The sequence below is a fragment of the Diachasma alloeum genome, unplaced genomic scaffold (assembly GCF_001412515.2).
Source record: "Diachasma alloeum isolate Michigan unplaced genomic scaffold, Dall2.0 Dall_scaffold_00313, whole genome shotgun sequence".
NCBI lineage: Eukaryota > Metazoa > Arthropoda > Insecta > Hymenoptera > Braconidae > Diachasma > Diachasma alloeum.
The window spans coordinates 1,350,246-1,368,049 of record NW_021680452.1 but is presented as its reverse complement, the minus strand read 5'-3'; the positions used below and the strand labels follow the sequence as shown (position 1 = coordinate 1,368,049).

The 17,804-nt window shown below is 34.8% G+C and overlaps 1 protein-coding gene across 2 annotated transcripts in view; it reads right to left on the bottom strand.

Moving 5' to 3' along the window:
• LOC107039954 (insulin-like growth factor 2 mRNA-binding protein 2) overlaps nucleotides 1–17,804 on the bottom strand; it is a 77,661-nt gene continuing 59,857 nt past the window's right edge. Inside the window, exons 2-7 of one of the 2 annotated variants that reach the window (XM_015259830.1) lie at nucleotides 11,046–11,222; nucleotides 9,829–10,212; nucleotides 7,119–7,371; nucleotides 5,445–5,804; nucleotides 3,404–3,655; nucleotides 1–2,555 (exon numbers count right to left, since the gene is read on the bottom strand). In XM_015259830.1, coding sequence (XP_015115316.1) covers nucleotides 2,277–2,555; nucleotides 3,404–3,655; nucleotides 5,445–5,804; nucleotides 7,119–7,371; nucleotides 9,829–10,212; nucleotides 11,046–11,222 — 1,705 coding nt within the window. In that variant the 3' untranslated portion in view covers nucleotides 1–2,276. The remainder of the gene's footprint in view (nucleotides 2,556–3,403; nucleotides 3,656–5,444; nucleotides 5,805–7,118; nucleotides 7,372–9,828; nucleotides 10,213–11,045; nucleotides 11,223–17,804) is intronic. The other variant, XM_015259831.1, reaches the window with a different exon arrangement.

The following is a 17,804-nucleotide window of genomic DNA, read 5'->3' as shown; positions in this document are numbered from 1 at the left end:
TTGATTGATTTTAATTCAGTATGATGACACTCTGCCCTGTCCAATGTAATGGGAATTCATTGGACTAAATTGGGGCTGCAGAGTGCGAATAATTGTCAGTCCGATATTCGATCTTTCAAAATAAGAAAAGTATATTCTGAAAAATCTCAGCAATTGGCCGGAGAATCAAGTGATGGTTAATTCTCAGGTTGTCTGTCTCATTGTTACAACAAGTATTTCGATTATTTATCATTTTCCCTCCCCAAAACACAATTCCCCGGTTTCGCCTTACGCCCCAAAAATATTTCGACTACTCGAAAAAGAAACTTAATAATATTTTTATCAGTCAACACACGCACACTCACACTTTACATCCTTGGTAAAAGTAAAAATCCCTGAAGGTGTGTTTTTTTTCTTAGAAAACGTTTTTCTATGCCTCGTATCAAGATTTTTCTTGCGTGAATTAATTGGGTTGGTGGTGGAGTGGGGAAATATAGTAATTCCAAATTGACATTTTGTTCTTTGCTAATTTTCCATTTATCTCAGAAACCAGTGGTTCTAGCAAAAAATGACATAAAACCTTTTTTGTGAATCATGAAATTGTCTACAAAAAATGTTATGTGACATTTAGCCCTAGAACGGCTTGTTATCGAGATAAAATCGAATTATATAAATTATCCAATTCGAAATGTCCATTTTTGTAAATAGAACATTCCATGAATAAACAAATGACTCACCCCTAAAATTCCTCATTGAGGGAGCAATTTCCCCTGAATGAACTCCTCACCACTTCCCCAAATTAACTCAACACCAATCGATAATTATCAGTTTGATAAATCTCATCAAAGAGAATCCACCTGAAGTACCATAATAATAAACCTGTCCCACGAAAAATGTCTTTCGGATAATCCTCAACCCGAGTTCCCAGTCGAAGCCCCTTGACACATGACTCACTCATCGAGTCAACCAATTTTTCTTGTATCTCTTAAATACAAAAAAAAAATCGTTTCTTTGGTAATTATGGTACCAAGGGTCTCGACACATTGACCTCACAATTCAAGATAAATCCTCACCTGCTGTTACGTTCTATTTGTTTAAGTCTCCATAATCGGTTCAAATGCAGTGCATCAATTACCCAGTAAACTGCACACATCAGTGTCTATTTGTTATTCTCTCACCACTCGAATGAGAAAATAATTAAATGAAAGAAAACAAGTTGAAAATAAATGCAACGAGGGCCTGTCATTTTCCAACATCAAAAAAATATGTTGTCAACATGACAGGCATCCCCTTCATCTATTAATCAGAAGAAAAAAATTATTGTAATAATAATAGTGTAATAATAATCATATCGGTATCATGAATAGCAATTTAACAGGATTATAACGTAATTGTGTTAAATGTTTTTACGTAACTTCAATTCTCTGTATATTATCAATAACTTTAATATTAGGTAGACTTCTAGATTACTTGGTTTTTCATCATTATCAATCATTAATTCTTTCTTTAATTCAATTCATCATTTTCACTCTGCCTTTTTTCTTCTATTCATATTTTAATCTTTAATCGTAATGAATGAGGTAATAAGGTTGTGTGTGTTTTCCGTAGTTTCTTCATTATCTTTTTTTTTCATTTTTTTAAATACTTTTTTTCTCATTTTTCATCAACGCTTTTAACGTGGTGGAATCGCGTTTGTTTCAATTCATATTCACCTTGTGAGTTTTCACTTATTAAACTACAAACTCACAATTCATTGATTAATAAAAAAAATTCGAGAGGAAGAGACGAAAAAATGGGACGAGACTGATGGGAATTTCTGGCAAAATGTTCTCTTTTGGGTCTCGAGGGTCTCGAATTTTGGAAATTCTAATGATGCTTTTCAGAGTTTGGAGACTTCCAGAGTCACAACTCGAGTTAAACCAATACTGTGATCAGCTGGTGATCAAGTTAACTTTGAGCCAGAAAGGCTTGAGATGAAGAATACATTTTTGTCAAATAATTACGCCGAAAGTGATAAGATCTCAAACCCGAGGCTGTATTCAATCATGAGGCAGCCCTAGAATTTTAAAAAACGTCTTCCCCTCGAAGAAAATAAAGATTTGCCAATCCCCAGCAGAATGGAATTCCCATTTTTAATCAGTTCCTCACCCAAGGAACTACCACGAGCGATCGAAAACGAAAAAAAAAGCTGCTGTTGAGGCGTTGCTTGGCATCAGGTGTTGTTTCTCTATCATTTGTAAGTTGAGTTTTTTAAAAAATTTGTTGTTGGTTTTGTTTTTGCGTTCTTATCGACAACGTTACTGTTGCTGGGGCTGGGGTTGACTCTGCGGCGATGAGCTCTGTTGAGTCTGTGGTGGGGAGTGTTGCTGCTGCGGCTGTTGCTGCTGTTGCTGCTGGGGTGGATGAGACTGGGGGGGCACTGAACCACCCTGCTGGGACGCTGTGCTGCCGTCTCTTCGTGTGCGCGGACCACCCTCTTGGCTTGCACCGCGTCCAGCGCGTGAGCCAGGAATACCGGTGGTACTGCCCGGGGCACCTGATTGGAGGACCATTGCTCGAATTCTTCGCTGTGCAGACTGAAAATTCAAATATGGAATATTTCAATTCAAGGAATTATAGCATTGTCATTCTTACATCTAGTGTTAGAGTAAAGAAAATAAAAATTTCATGGATAGTTGACAAATTAACCCCTAACGTACGGGGTCGATGCCATGCATCGACCGATGAAAATATGAATTACTCTCTTTGAAATTGATTACTTCCAAAACTATGGAATTTAACTCAACCAAACAAATAACAACGAAAAAAGGAATACTGTAGCTTCAATTAGATATCGGTTTCATAATTTTCCGTTGATTAGAAGTCATTACATTCTAGTTGTATCGAGCATCCTCCACGCTTGGAAACAAAAGGGCCCCGTCCGTGAGCGGTTAAGGTATATCCGAAAACAATCGGACCCACAAGATAGTCCCTCCGGATTTCCGAAAAAAAATTCTAAATTAATTTATTTAATTCTCATAAGTTATTGACGGTTTCTATTCTCATGTGTTGTTGATACAGGCAACAATAACTGTTTGAATCAAATAAGAAATTACTTGTTAATCAACGTTTTGACTCAAATAAGGAATGCTTTCACGAAATTTCCATTTTTTAGAGGTGAATATCCCAGAAATTAAAAAAAAAAATGTGTACAATAACAGTTACAAGTTAGTTTTTTGACATTCGACTCCTACAAAGCGAATTTTGCTTTTTGTTTCAATAAAAAATTGCACCATCCCAAAAAATGTTTCTGAAAGAATCGAGAATATATTTTTAATATTTTGAGGATAATTTTTCTTCCTATTTTACATGAATGGCGCAAATTTTTATATTAAAAAAACGAAATTAATTCAAAAGTTTTGAATTAATTTCTCGTTATTCTTACCTGAACAGAGAAGAAGGGTCCTATGATATGGACGGTAGTTTCCTCATCAGCTTGTGGAGGTGTAGACTGCTGCTCAGAGAGCTTGATAACGCTCCCAGTGACACGCTGGAGTTCCCTCACATTCTGACCCCCTTTACCAATAATACGGCCAACCTGAGCACTCGGTACGAGTATCTCAACCGTCAGTCTCACGTCTTCGGTGCCTGCCACGAAGCCCTCTTCTCTCATCTTCTCGAAAATCAGGTACTGAGCCTAAACAATAATGACAATAATCTAAATTACAGTTTATTCTGGTTAATCGAGAACTAAACTCAATACCCATGTCAGTAAAATGTCAAACCATTTCGATAACAGGTGGTTTGGAAGGAAAAGGAAATTTTCTGTAGGAAATTTTCTCTCGTCTAATAGAAAGTTTCTGGATATTTCCTTCCGGAATCACTCATTCGCTACACATTCATGAAGTTATAAAAAATACGTTTCCCTAAACCCTGCGATTCTACAAATACAGTCCAATCTTTGTACAAGATACCACAGGGTAGAAAATATGTTGACTTAATATTCTTCGTACAAGATACTAGACAATTTCCTTTTTTCATAATCATTTGAATACGATTCCTGATGTGAAATACGAATGTTTGATTAGAGGGTATTGTTTCTTTTCAAAATAACAATTTAAAAACTCGCAACAAGTTAGTTTACTAATAGGGGCCTGAGACTTGCATTAGAATTTTGTTTTTTTTTTATTTCTCTCAATTTCATAAAAATTGGGTTGAATTTTGTTTTATTTTGTCTATATATCTATCCGAAAAATGGACGGAAAACACTATACGAAAAATATGAATAAAATATATATTTTTCCAAGTTTTATGGCCGAGACGTTGAATTTTTTAATGAAATGTAATGGGTGCCCATTCGTTTTCAAATTCAATTGATGTGGAACTAAGTTCTACATTATAAACGCATATATTTCCAATAATTTCTGGAATATCTCAACTCCATTCCCACTCAATTCTAGTCCCTTTGTGAAGTATCTTGTACGAAAGTATCTTGTATGGAGACTGAACAGTATCAGAAAGCATAAACCGTCAGTTTGTCATTCCAAACATTTTCGAATGTATCGGTTGAGGGTTTGAGCTAATTGTATTACGACATAATTTATTTTCATTGTCGACATTTCTCTATTTAATTTTATTACTATTAAATTGTTCTTATGATTGACTCGTTCAATTATTTAATTGAATGAATTTGATATTCCTTGTTTTGACGAAAATTCTCAGACGTAGGAATTTCATTTCTAAATATGAAGCTTCTTTTTGCAACATTGTTGATATCTAATCTGAACGGAATTAGCATTTCCATTTTTGTAAATAGAATTGGTACAGATCCATTCGGAAGCTACCAATGAAATTGGTAGAAATGAAAAAAGAAAAAGAGTTATAACACGTAAAGAAATAGTCAAATGGCTTCTACCAAAGAGTGTAAAAGATACTTGGATATCAGTAACGAAATGGTAAAAGTAGATAAGTCAATTTTGACTATTGATCAATTTTCAATCAATATCTCGGAATCTAAGGGAGATAGCGAAATCTTCGTAATTACATTAGTTGTAGCACTCAATCGGCTTCACAAAAAAGGTTATAACAAAAATTTCATTATCTCCCTTAAATTCCGAGATATTGATTGAAAACTGGTCAATAGTCAAAATTGACTAATCTCCTTTTACCACTTGGCTACTGATATCCTTAAAAAAATTGTCGAAGAGTAACGGGGGTGAGGTTCAATTGAACTACTGAATCCACCACGGAAATCTCTCTCAATTAATGTCCCTGCTGTATCAAGGTGATGCCTGCATATGCCACCACCCCAAATTGGCAGGATTTCAAATTTTAAAATTTCCTCCTCAACCGAGAATCGAACCCGCAACCACGAGAACACGAGTTCGATCGTTTTTCCACTTAGCCACGGTCCCCTACTCCTTCAAGCCCCTGAAAGATCCCACTCAATCGAAGAGAGGCCCCCTGACGTGAACTTCGGACATTACCTTCCACTGAGACTCCGGCGAGCCGATGATTGTGACTTTCCTCTCAGTCTGCTGATCGGCAGGCTTCTCCTGCTCGAGTGGAGCAATTTTAACACTAGCACCAGAGAATCTTATGATATTCCTGATGTGTGAACCCTTGGTACCAATTATTGCCCCCACACTGTTGTTGGGAATGTACAGGAAGGTTGTTTCTTGGGTGTCTGCTGCTGGTACACCACCTTGCTGCGTTGGTAGGCTGCCTTGGTAGGGATAGGGGGCTGGCCCTGAACCGTAGAGACCGGGTCCACGTGAACTGTAGCCCATACCTGCTGTTGACATCATTGCCATTGGGTGGAGACCAGGGAACATCATACTTTGTGGCTGAAAGAATTAATTTGTCAGTTGATATGAAAATTTGAGGCGCGTGTATAATCGTTCGAACGTGATCTGAGTTGTTTTTTTTATTTTGATAATCTGAAATGTTCTTCAATTGGCATTCAGTTTTACATAGCCCTGTAGTCTTCAAGAATTATAATTTTACAATCAAAGAAACGTTGAAAGAAAACAGAACATTTTCAAAGAGCGTTCTTGAATAATATTGGGAAATCAACTCAACAGGGAATATTGCAAATTAATAATTTGCAGGTTTTTATGACTGATTAGTTGTCATTTGTCTCAGTAGGCAGTGCCTGTCAGATCGTTAGTTGCCATGATAAATTATTATTTACAATTTCCTCTCTGTTGGACTTGTTTCTTAATCTTTACTAAAAATGCTCTTTGAAAATATTCATTTTTTTTTACTTTTTTTGATTGTGTAATCAGAATTTTTAGAGACACCTTCGTGATGTAAAATCCAGTGGACAATCTACGGAACAATCGAGATAACGTTAGAAAGATGATTCATCCGGGGCTTAAGTAAAAGATTATACGTAGCTTTCGAGGACTTTTGAATTATTTTTCCAACAGAATTTTGCGATTTTAAAAGTCAATGGGGACGTGCATAAGTAGTTGAGGGGCAGAGAAATTGAAATTCACTACACTGTTAAAAATGTTTACAGTTTCACTGGAATTTTACAGATTTTTGTAGTTAAAAAATCATAATTTGATGAAAAAATCAATGGAAACTGTAAATTTTAGTTTAATTATTCTCTGCAAATTGAAAGAAATTGGGTAAACACCGGTAAACACCGCCTTGGATTTTCATTCAATTGAAAATTTATGTATTTGGAAATTGGAAATCCATTGAATATTATTCACCTGAAATTTACTACTGAACTGTCTGTGAAATTTGAAATTTTTGAAACAGTATCATCAATCGAGCCATTGAATCGTGAAATAAAGTCAGTCAGTTTGCTTTGCACATCATTTTGTTTTGGAGAATATCTGGAAATTTGAAGGAGACACCGAATTTCGTCTGAAAACTAGAAACTTTGTCTCACTAGTAGCTGCGAAGATATTCATCAAAAACTCATTGGCAAGTTGAATTCAATTACTTGGTCACAACGACACTTCCATTAAAATGAAAATCATCTCCAAACTAAGGGATTTTATGGCAAAATGACTGGAGATCATTTTGCAGAGCACAAAGTTCTCAACAGAAAGAGTCTCCTGACATATTCTCCTTCAGAAAGTTCCCTCAACAAGCCATGAAATACTAAACTCATTGTTGAACACGAACAAGTTTCTTCAACTTACAGCCATCGCCTGAAGATCATTCTCGTAACTCTGACGAAGTTTGCTGGAGATCATGGACTCTGCTTTGCTCATGTTATCGATCGTTCCCTTGACAGTGATAATACGTTCGAGATTGAAGCTGTTAATATCATTTATACTGCTAACGGTGATCTTCGAGTCAGTGTCCATCATTATTCTCTTGATCGTGTTACCACCCTTGCCAATTATACGACCGATGAGATTGTTGTGTGCGAGGATTTTCAATGTGATTTCCCTGTTCAAAACAAATAAATAAATCGTTAAAATCCCCGTCCAAAAACATAATTCTTGAAACATTCATGAATCGATAGATCAATCTAATAGTGAATTCCCAATGAATAAAATTAGTTAGATAATTAGGCACTTGCTGCGAGAATAAATGAGTTGAATGTCTCTTGATTTCATTTTAAAAATCATTTATTATCGAGATAATCCACAAATCAACAGATAATAGAAAATTGCATAATTCATCAAACCTCCATTCAATTTATGAATTTAGGCTGAAGGCCCTCGGGCAATGACCATTTGTAAGAATGTATGTTTCTTGAAATAAATAACGTTAAAAGTTCGAGTTATGTTTAGTTCAGTAGCGAAGTGGTAAAACGGTATAAGTAAATTTTGACTATTGACCAGTTTTCAATGAATATCTCGGAATCTAAGGGAAATAGCAAAATTTCTACTATAACCTTATTTGTAGATCCGGTTGAGAGCTACAACAAATGTAATTACGAAAATTCCGCTATCTCCCTTAGATTCGGGAATATTCCTCAAAAACTCAACTGGGAGATAAGTCGACTTAAACCATTTTACCACTTCGCTACTGAATTATGTAATGAGTGTTTCTTTTTAGAAGCAAAGGTCGTTCATTCTTCTGGTGACAAACAATTGAAGAGTCCATGAAAATTTATAAGGTAAATGTGCCTATGCTCTTTCTGATGTCCTGAGCTATCACATTTTAATCATTTTAACAGGCCCAAGAGTCTATCAAGAGTGAAATGTAATTGGGGTTACTTTATTGAAGATTTTATTGAACAATCAGAGAGAAAAATCCCATTCCCATCAACTGGTACTACGACGAAGTAAATTCTTAATCCGGAAGTTAAGAAACTCACAATTTAAAATGTTGATATCTCCGTTATACATACTAGTAAAATAGGATTAAAAATCCCTGGACTGAGGTTTCGGACGGTTAAAAAAAACAATAAAAAAGCATAAATTATAGTAATATCTTAATATTTCACAGAACTTTCAGCAATTGAAAGAATAAGCACAATGGAAATGCCATTGGTCCTATGGTCATTTTGCAACCAACTGTCAACTGATAACGAACTAAACCGATGAAAAAATCATTTAAAAGGTTGAACCGTTCATTTGAAATTTAATTTTGTGTCTCGAGATACTTTTTAATGTTGTTTTATCCCAAATAGGATACTCACGGTGTAATTAGTTCAGATGTAACCTTTCCATATCATTCAAATGAAAGGGAGGGGACATGGGACTTTCCACGTGTATAAATGATTATTCATTAAAAGATAGTAATTACCATGATTAATATGAATGAATTTTAATTTTGAAGTTTAGTTTTTGATATTTAATTTAAAACATCGCCTCTTTACACTCATTTCAATGGAAATATTGAACATATGATGTGTTCACCTTAGCTACACCAGCGTAGGATCATTTACAATTTTTTTTGATTAAGGTATTCAAAATAAATTGTTTATTCTGCTAAAAGAATATATATAAATTATTTGCGTATCAATCAAACACTTGGTAAATCTTACAATGTCCTCAAATGGGACTTTCCGCGTGTATAGACGATTATTCATTAAAAAATAGTAATTACCATGATTAATATAAATGAATTTTAATTTTGAAGTTTAGTTTCTGACATTTAATTTAAAACATCGCATCTTTACACTCATTTCAATGGAAATATTGAACATATGATGTATTGAACATATGTTCACCTTAGCTACACCAGCGTAGGATCATTTACCATTTTTGTTATTAAGGTATTCAAAATAAATTGTTTATTCTGCTAAAAGAATATATATAAATTATTTGCGTATCAATCAAACACTTGGTAAATCTTACAATGTCCTCAAATGGGACTTTCCGCGTGTATAGACGATTATTCATTAAAAAATAGTAATTACCATGATTAATATAAATGAATTTTAATTTTGAAGTTTAGTTTCTGACATTTAATTTAAAACATCGCATCTTTACACTCATTTCAATGGAAATATTGAACAAATAATGTGTTCACCTTAGCTACACGAGCGTAGGATCATTTACCATTTTTTTTATTAAGGTATTCAAAATAAATTGTTTATTCTGCTAAAAAAATATATATAAATTGTTTGCATATCAATCTAACATTTGGTAAATCTTACAATGTCCTTAAATGTTCAATTTACATGAAGTGAAAAAGGAGAATTAGTAGGATAATTTTTCTATCTGAGACTCTCAAAAATTCTCTGATCCTATAACATGATCATTTACCTTATAAAATACTATTTTCTTATGAAACTTTCGTCAATTGCTTCATAAAATCGTTAATCACTGAGATACTTTTATACCTCTGAAAATATGAACTTGATTCCATTGATGAATTAATCGACTGATCTCTCAAATCATCAACTGCTAGATAAATTAATCGATGACATTAATTGGATTCATTACTGACCCCTTATTCGTGTTATTAGCCTCCTGCTGCATGACCTCCAGTATTTTTTTACAGGCATTAGTGCAGTTCTCTGGATTACCGTAGATCGTAATAGCTTTCTCGAGTGATCCAACGTTATCCTTGCGATGTACATCGACTCTGGCACGTGTCATTTGGGTTATCTGACGTATGGTTGATCCCTGACGACCAATAATAGCACCGACCATGTCTGATTGTACGAGGATGCGAAGTGGAAAGTCTGTCTGGCGTCCAGAGCCAGGTATACCCGAAAATGCACCAACTCCAGCACGCTGACTGCGTGCCCTACGTCGACTCTCTGCACTCGACATTTCCACTTTTATCGGATTACCGTCGTACTCGTAGCCATTCAACTGATTCACAGCCCTGTAACAACAATTTAATCGATTGAAATCGGTGAATTGAAAAAAATTAAGCATTTTTGTTCCATAATTCGTTATTTATTGATAAATTATCGTAGAGAGGGAGAGGTTTAGATAAATTATCAGGAGAGGTTTTCATAGAACTGGGGGTCTCTACTAACTCTTAATCGGATCCTTATTTTGACCCTTGTGATCCTTAATCTACCCCTGTGACCCTTAATCTGACCCCTGTGACTCTTATTCTGAACCTTGTGACCCTTATGACCCTTATTCTGACCCTCATGGCCATCATTTTGACGCTCGCGACCTTTATTCTGACGCTCATGACCCTCAATCTGACCCTCGTGGCCGTCATGACCCTCATTCTGACTTCATGACTGTTATTTTGTTTCTCGTGACCCTTATTCTGACCCTCATGACCCTTATTTTGACCCTTGCGACCCTTGATTCTGGAGTCTTAATTTCGAGAATCAAAATTTTTATCACCAGGAGTCGATTTGGATTTTTATAATACAGAGAGACATATGTACGGAACTATGATGAATAATGTAATGAGATGAACAAGATCGGAATGAAGAATACTTTAGCTTCAGTTATGTATCGGTTTCATAATTTTCAAGTCACCAGAAATAATAAATTTGAGAAGTATAGAGGTATAGACAGGTACAAGAGGAACTAACAATATTCAAATCCATTTTGAATTTGTCTGGTTTTCATTATTGACTGTCTGATTCACTCTGTCATACATTACTGACGATAAGAGGTAATGACAACAAGGAATTTTTGGAATTAACGTATCAAGAATTTACAAATGACTTTGATTGAAAATGTACTCACTGCTGTGCTAGCTCTTGCGTTTCATAGCTGACAAGTACTGTCTGGCTGTTTGGATCTCTTGAGGCTACTTTCTCGACGTTTAGCACCTGTCCATACGTCGAGAACAGGAGCTCCACGTCCTCGAATTTTGCGTGGACCGGCAGGTTGCTGACGAGTACCTTTCCACCGGAGCCGCTGCTAGAAAAAAACAAAAACAAATCGTCAGAAATATATTTTAATATCACATGAATTGATAATCGATCGTTCGATCTGTCAAGTTAAAAACGTTCTAATGAGAAAAGTCAGACGAAAAATTTGAGATTTTTCTCTGACGTTAGGAGAAAATATTCTTTGACTTATTCTTTATTACTCTAATACTCATTCATTAATTATGTCAGTAACTGGTGGAGAAGTGATTTAAGGATATCCAAATACTTTGACTATTTTTTCTGTTCTGTGCTGAAATGCTTTTCATTTGAGCTCCATTTGACCCTAAGTTTTCCAACATTTTTCCATGACTGTTGTTTCCACTTTGCAGGTCTAAATTTGAATCTCGATATTGACCCGTTATAAAATATTTTTAAAATTAAGAAAAAAATTAGAAAGTTTATTTTTGGAGGAAAACTGATGAAATAATTAAAAATTTGTAGTTTTTAAAAATTACGAGCGGTTTCTATCAATCATTTATAAACAATCAATTTTCAGAATTTTACCAGAAATCGATTTAATGCCTGAAAAAATAAAGTTTCCGAAAGTTTGAACAATTTCAATTAACTATTCATAAACAACGAATGTTTAAAAAAATCAGAATTCTGTGCAAAATTTAATTTTAATGACACTGAATATTCATGATTTTTTTCAAATCTCTATCACAAAATTTAATGATTGAAAATGGTTGAATCTGTACATTGAGAGAAAAACAAACAAGTTCTCAAACAAGTCTTGTTTGGGCCAACAAAATCGTTAGTTGAAAGTTACCAAAACACTGTTTGGCTGTTTGGCTCGAATTTGGAAGTCTGAAACACGAATAATTGCTCCGTTTTCAACAACAACCAAATATTTAGCTCAAGAGGCGGATCATTCATACAAGATGGTGTCTTTTCAGGATCAAAATATCTTTTATAGAGCGAACTTTATCAAGAAATATTTGGTCCCTAAGTTACAAGATTGATTTCATATAATTATTATTATTTCATTTAAGAATTAATTTTTGTCTGTGATTATTGAATAGCCGAAACGACAAACTACTATCCCTCGTTTCATATAAAACGAGTATTTGCCGGGAGCAAAATACGTATGGGAAGATGGAAAAATGAAGAAGTAGTGCTGAAATAGTATATTACGTGCTAAGGCGGAGAAGTGCTGAATTCAACGCTGGTGGAGTACAGGCGCACGAGGCACGTGAGTCGTAGACGAACGGTGCCGANTTCCACAGAGAATGCATTTTTTTTAAAAGACCAAATTTATTTTTGCAATAAAAATTTTCAATCTCGGCACATGCATCGCGTGTTTGGGACAAGTAAGACTTGTTTGAGTATCCTTAATGAGAAATTATCATGACATCAGGATTTCCATCAATTCAGTAGTGAAGCGGTAAACTGGGTTACGTCGATTTTGAGTGTTTGACGAATATCTCGGAATTTTAAAGAGATAGCAAAATTTTCGTCATGACCGTTTTTGTAGAGCCAATTGAGAGTTATAAAAGAGGTTATTAGAAAAATGTTGCCATCCCTCTTACATCTCGAGATATTAATGAAAAACTGGCCAAAAGTCAAAACCGACTTAACCCGGTTTACCGCTTCGCTATTGAATTCTCCCAAACCCCACGATTCCCAACGTATTTTCGAAATAATCTGCCCGTGAATTTTCAATTAATCTCTTATCACTTGACAACATCATTCTACCGTCATTCATCAATTAACTTATGCATCAAATGGTGAGTCAAGAGTGATCTGTCTTTCTCATTGTGAAAATCAAATTGAAGAGCCTTTAATGAGGGTGAGGGCCCACGCACGACCCGAAGTGTGCAAAGTCCCGTGAGACAAAAAAATTATAATACCACGTATAAATAGATGTTGTCTCTCCAGTCCGTAATGAAGGAGAATGCAGAGAAGAAAATTGACTCGTTAGTTCCCTCCCTTAGAAAACAACGGATACGAAGAGCATTAAGTTACTCGTTCTTTCACACATCTTTTAACGGTCTCAACAGTTCCCTCAATATGAATCTCAAATGAGCTTGCCTTCAGTGAGACTCAGACCATAATGCAGAAGAAAAAAACATTTGATGGGAGAAAATTATTTCGTGCAATGTTTACCTATAAAATCTTCACTACACGGAGAGAAATATTCAGTAAAAATCACGGAATAATTCACGTAATCCGCAATGGGGAATCGCTTTCCGTCAAATTTTATATGAATGGCAGAGAAGACATCTGAAACGTTCAGTGAATTTTCAGGTTCATCACCGAGCAAAGTACGACATTGTCATGTAATTTTTCCCGAAGAAGTAAAATCTTACAGAAACTTGCCGACTTATTATGCCTCCAAAATCAAAAATTCTTGAACGTTCAACAATTTTTATGAAGCTGGCGAGTTATTTCCACGTTCCGTTCCGTAAAATTTCGCAATCGTTGGGGAAAAATTACGGTACTTGTTGTCCCCACAGCGGTTAGTCATCAGACGGGTGCTTAATTTTTACGGAACAAATCGCAGAATTTACGTGGCGATTCGTACAATTTCAATTCCGAGTCACATTTTTTATTGAATTTTACTTCGCTCGGGGAATCCATTTCGAAACGTGATTTTCACTTTTTTTTTCCTGGTAATTTCCTCCTGGTGAATGAATTTTTCTCGCCGTGTAATTCTGTGGTTATCTAAAGAATAAGGAATTCCGGACAGAATGTCAAAGGAAATGTCGACTTTTAAGGATCTTTTGATATTTTTGGTCAAATGTACCCATTACCGGGATAATTGGGGTTGTACCTGAATTTTTAAAAAATGATCGTATTTTGTATTTTGTTTATTTTGATGAGAAATGAAAATCCAATGAATTGAAGTGGCTGTAAATTCTTGACTTCCCAAAAATTGTTTCTAAATAAAATTATACTAGGCAATATATTCGATACAATTTTCGTATTCAAATTCAATTGAATAAAAAAATATTATGCAATTATAAAATTGCAGAATTCATAACGAAGGTGAAACAAGAAATGGAAATCGAAGGACATTTTTTGTAAGAAATTTCATTCTTCGCAAAAGATAATGCAAAAGGTCTAGAGGTTTTTCTCTTAACTTCATTTATGACTGAAATAATTCGATGAATCATCAGGGCGATTTTAGTTTGTCGAAGTATTATTTCAGAAATGAGTTATTTTCGGAAACAATGTCAAGAGATGCTTCTTTCTTGAAACAAATATTATATACTTGCACAAATTTCAAATAAATAAGATCTTCCGGTGAATATCAATTATTTCTTCTTAACATACATTTACTTGAATCAAATAAAACAGCCCTTGGCGTCTAGTCACATGTATTCACCACAAAAATAGAAAAGTTCTAATTTTTTAACCTAATATAATCTCCAGTCGTGAAATTATCTACTTTTATGAATTGATCAAAAATTCGTACCTAGGACATGATTACATTGAGGAATGAATTGAATGTTGTTTTCTCGAATGAAGCCGATGTTTAAATTGAGCTTTCCGTACATCACATTGAATGAAATTTGTGATATCCAAATTTGTGTTGAATTGCCGTAATCGGTGATTCTGTTATTGTAAACTAATGCGATTTTTTTTAGTCAAGAAATATAAACTTCTTTCAACTCAACGACATCTTACTACAATCTCAAAGCTTTTTCCGCGTAACAATATTCATCCTGATTCGACATACGAAATGCTCACGAAATGCTCAATTTTGATTTTCCAGTAAACGACCGAATTTCTGGAGTTAGCAAACTTTTGGCTAGAATGAAATCAAATACTCTCATTATTGCGACAAATAAAAGGAACTTCACTTCTAGAGAAGTTCAATTTCTCCCAATCAAATGTATCTCAAGAAGAAATGACTGGAATTCACTCTGAAATTATGTTTACTTGAAAATTAACAACCAAATGGTAGTTGATTCAAATAAAATTCTCTTGATAAAACTAATTTTTTCTGTCAATGTAGAGAAGGAAAGTCTCAATTGAAAAGGTCTCGCAAATTTCCATCATCGTTCGTTATTAAGATGATCCAACAATTGATAATCACAGATGACGGATTTGAAATGAGTTATATAAACTCCCTAGGACTCCTCTGCTCTATTATTAACCATGAACTGGTGAATATTATTATTCAGGTGTAAAATCCATTCACCATTCATCAATATCATTCTCTATTGATGAGTTGGATAGATCTCTGAATGGGATAACTGCTGCATAAACTGATTGCAATTACAATAACCAGACCCTGCAATCTGTTTTTATTATCATTCCATCCCTCCATCCCTTGTATCCTAGTGCACGATGAGGGACGAAACATTACCCTGAAATCTAGGTAATCGAAAGTCAAACTTTTATTTCAGGAAATTTTATTTGAAATCGAAGAAAGAATCTGAGGTAAAGGATAAATCAGTAGCGAAACGGTAAAACGGTTCAAGTCGAATTTGACTATTGGTCAGTTTTCAATGAATATCTCGGGATCCAAGGCAAATAGAACAATTTTTGTTATAACCTTTTTCGTAAAGCGGATTAAGATACACAAAAAAGGTCCTTACGAAAATTTCTCTATATCTCTTAGATTCCGAGATATTTCTCGATAACTCAGCTAAGAGCTAAGTCAACTTAAATCGTTCTACCGTTTCGCTACGGAAATGCTCCCTTTCATAACGTAATTTTTCGCGAATGAACGGGTATTGATTTGGTATGAATAGTATTTTCTGTCAATGTGAAATTTACGGGAAGCTTTTCTCGTAACAATTCATTGCCGAGATAATCCAGCAATTCCCCATCAAGATGAGTTATGTGAACTAATCTGATCACATGTCCATTTAATCATTAATAGGAATTCTTGAATGAATTCACTCAGGTGTGAGAGGCATTGATTAATATTGCCCTGTTCTGGTGAGGGTGAGGGATCCTTTGGAGAAATGAACAGCCGCATACTCCAATTTTTATTGACAATATCTAAAAACGGAATGAATTGTCCAGCATTCGGTGATCAGGCCAGGATGACGCGTTGTTTCATTGACGAAAAGGATGTTGAAAATATGCCGCTTTCATACTGAAGGAAAAATATATGACTAATCAACTCCAGGAAGAAAAAAAATTCCTGAATAAGTGAATTTTCCCCTAAAAATGACTTATTGGAAATGCGTCTACACTGTTAAAAATTTTCGTCTGCATTTTCGTGCCAAAATCCGGAAATTTTTATCCTGTTGAAGTTCCACTGAAATTTCAGGAAATCTTGTCATTGAAAAATCAAATATTTCATTGATTTTCAGCTCAAATGATATGGAAATCACCGAAATACGTGATTTTTCAGTTCAATTATTCTGCAAAAGTTCAGAAAAATCAGGAACACGGAAAAAATTATTTGGTGAATTTCACCAACTAGTTGTTAAAAAAAATGAATTATCAATCAGTTGGTGAATTTCGATAAACTATTTGGTGAAATTCAACAACTAGTTGTTGAAATAAACAAACTTGTGAATTTCAATACACTCGTTGGTGAATGTCAAGAACTACTTGAAACAATTTTTTTTCCTGAAAATTTAGGGAAAAATTGAAATTTCATGTCATTTTGTTTTCATGTTCCACTGAAAATTCAATCCAGTTGTGAAATTTCTATCTCACTGCTACTGAAAACTAAGGAAAGGATGTATACACCCTTTCGGGCAAAATTCATGTTTTTTTCATTTTTCTGGCAAATTATTGATCAGCTTGACGCGAAATAATATACTGTTTTTGCGTTTTATCATTATTGACCGACTCACGAAGTTTCATGGTAGTGCAATCATTTTCCTGCATTTTTTCTAAAGTTTTGTGAATTTCCGAAAAGTTTTAGAAAAAACGCAGGAAAATGATTGCACAATCATGAAATTTCGTGAGTCATTGAGTAATGATAAAACGCAAAAACGGTACATTTTTTCACGTCAATACGATCAACAATTTACCAGAAAAATTAAAAAAACGTGAATTTTGGCGAAAAGGATGTAATACATCCTTAAAACGTGAAATTTCATAACCATTTTTCCATAAATCCAATTCAATGTCACTCTCATGACATTTACTATAATATCTTCCCTGAAATTTCGAAAAAATTACAACAGTGTACATATAAAATATTCAAGTTTAACATGGCCATAATTCCAAGTCAAGCGTGACGAAATTGCAGACAAAAAACGTTACATTCTTTTTTTTCAACAGGAAAACAGCACAATTGCAATAAAGACATGCGACTTATTTTGTGAGGTATCATATCCGCTACCTGGAACCTCCATTTTCCTGGACAGAAATCCCCCCAGAATGACCCTCCCGAGAGCCATAACACACACCGAAAACCCTGCATTTCCCCTCCTCCTCCATTTATTTTTCATATCTGTTTTATTTTTCTCCTTAAGAGTTGTTGTCCCCGTGTGTGTGGTACCTAAGAGGCCTCTTCACCCCCTTCCCGGAGGGATGTGAATGGAATGCAAGGGCAGAGAGAGCAGGGGGGAGAGCAAAAATGAGAGCGGGAAGAATAAGAAGGGCAGGAGGAGCTTTGGTTGCGTCACAAAACTGAAAGAGAAGGGGATGGCAT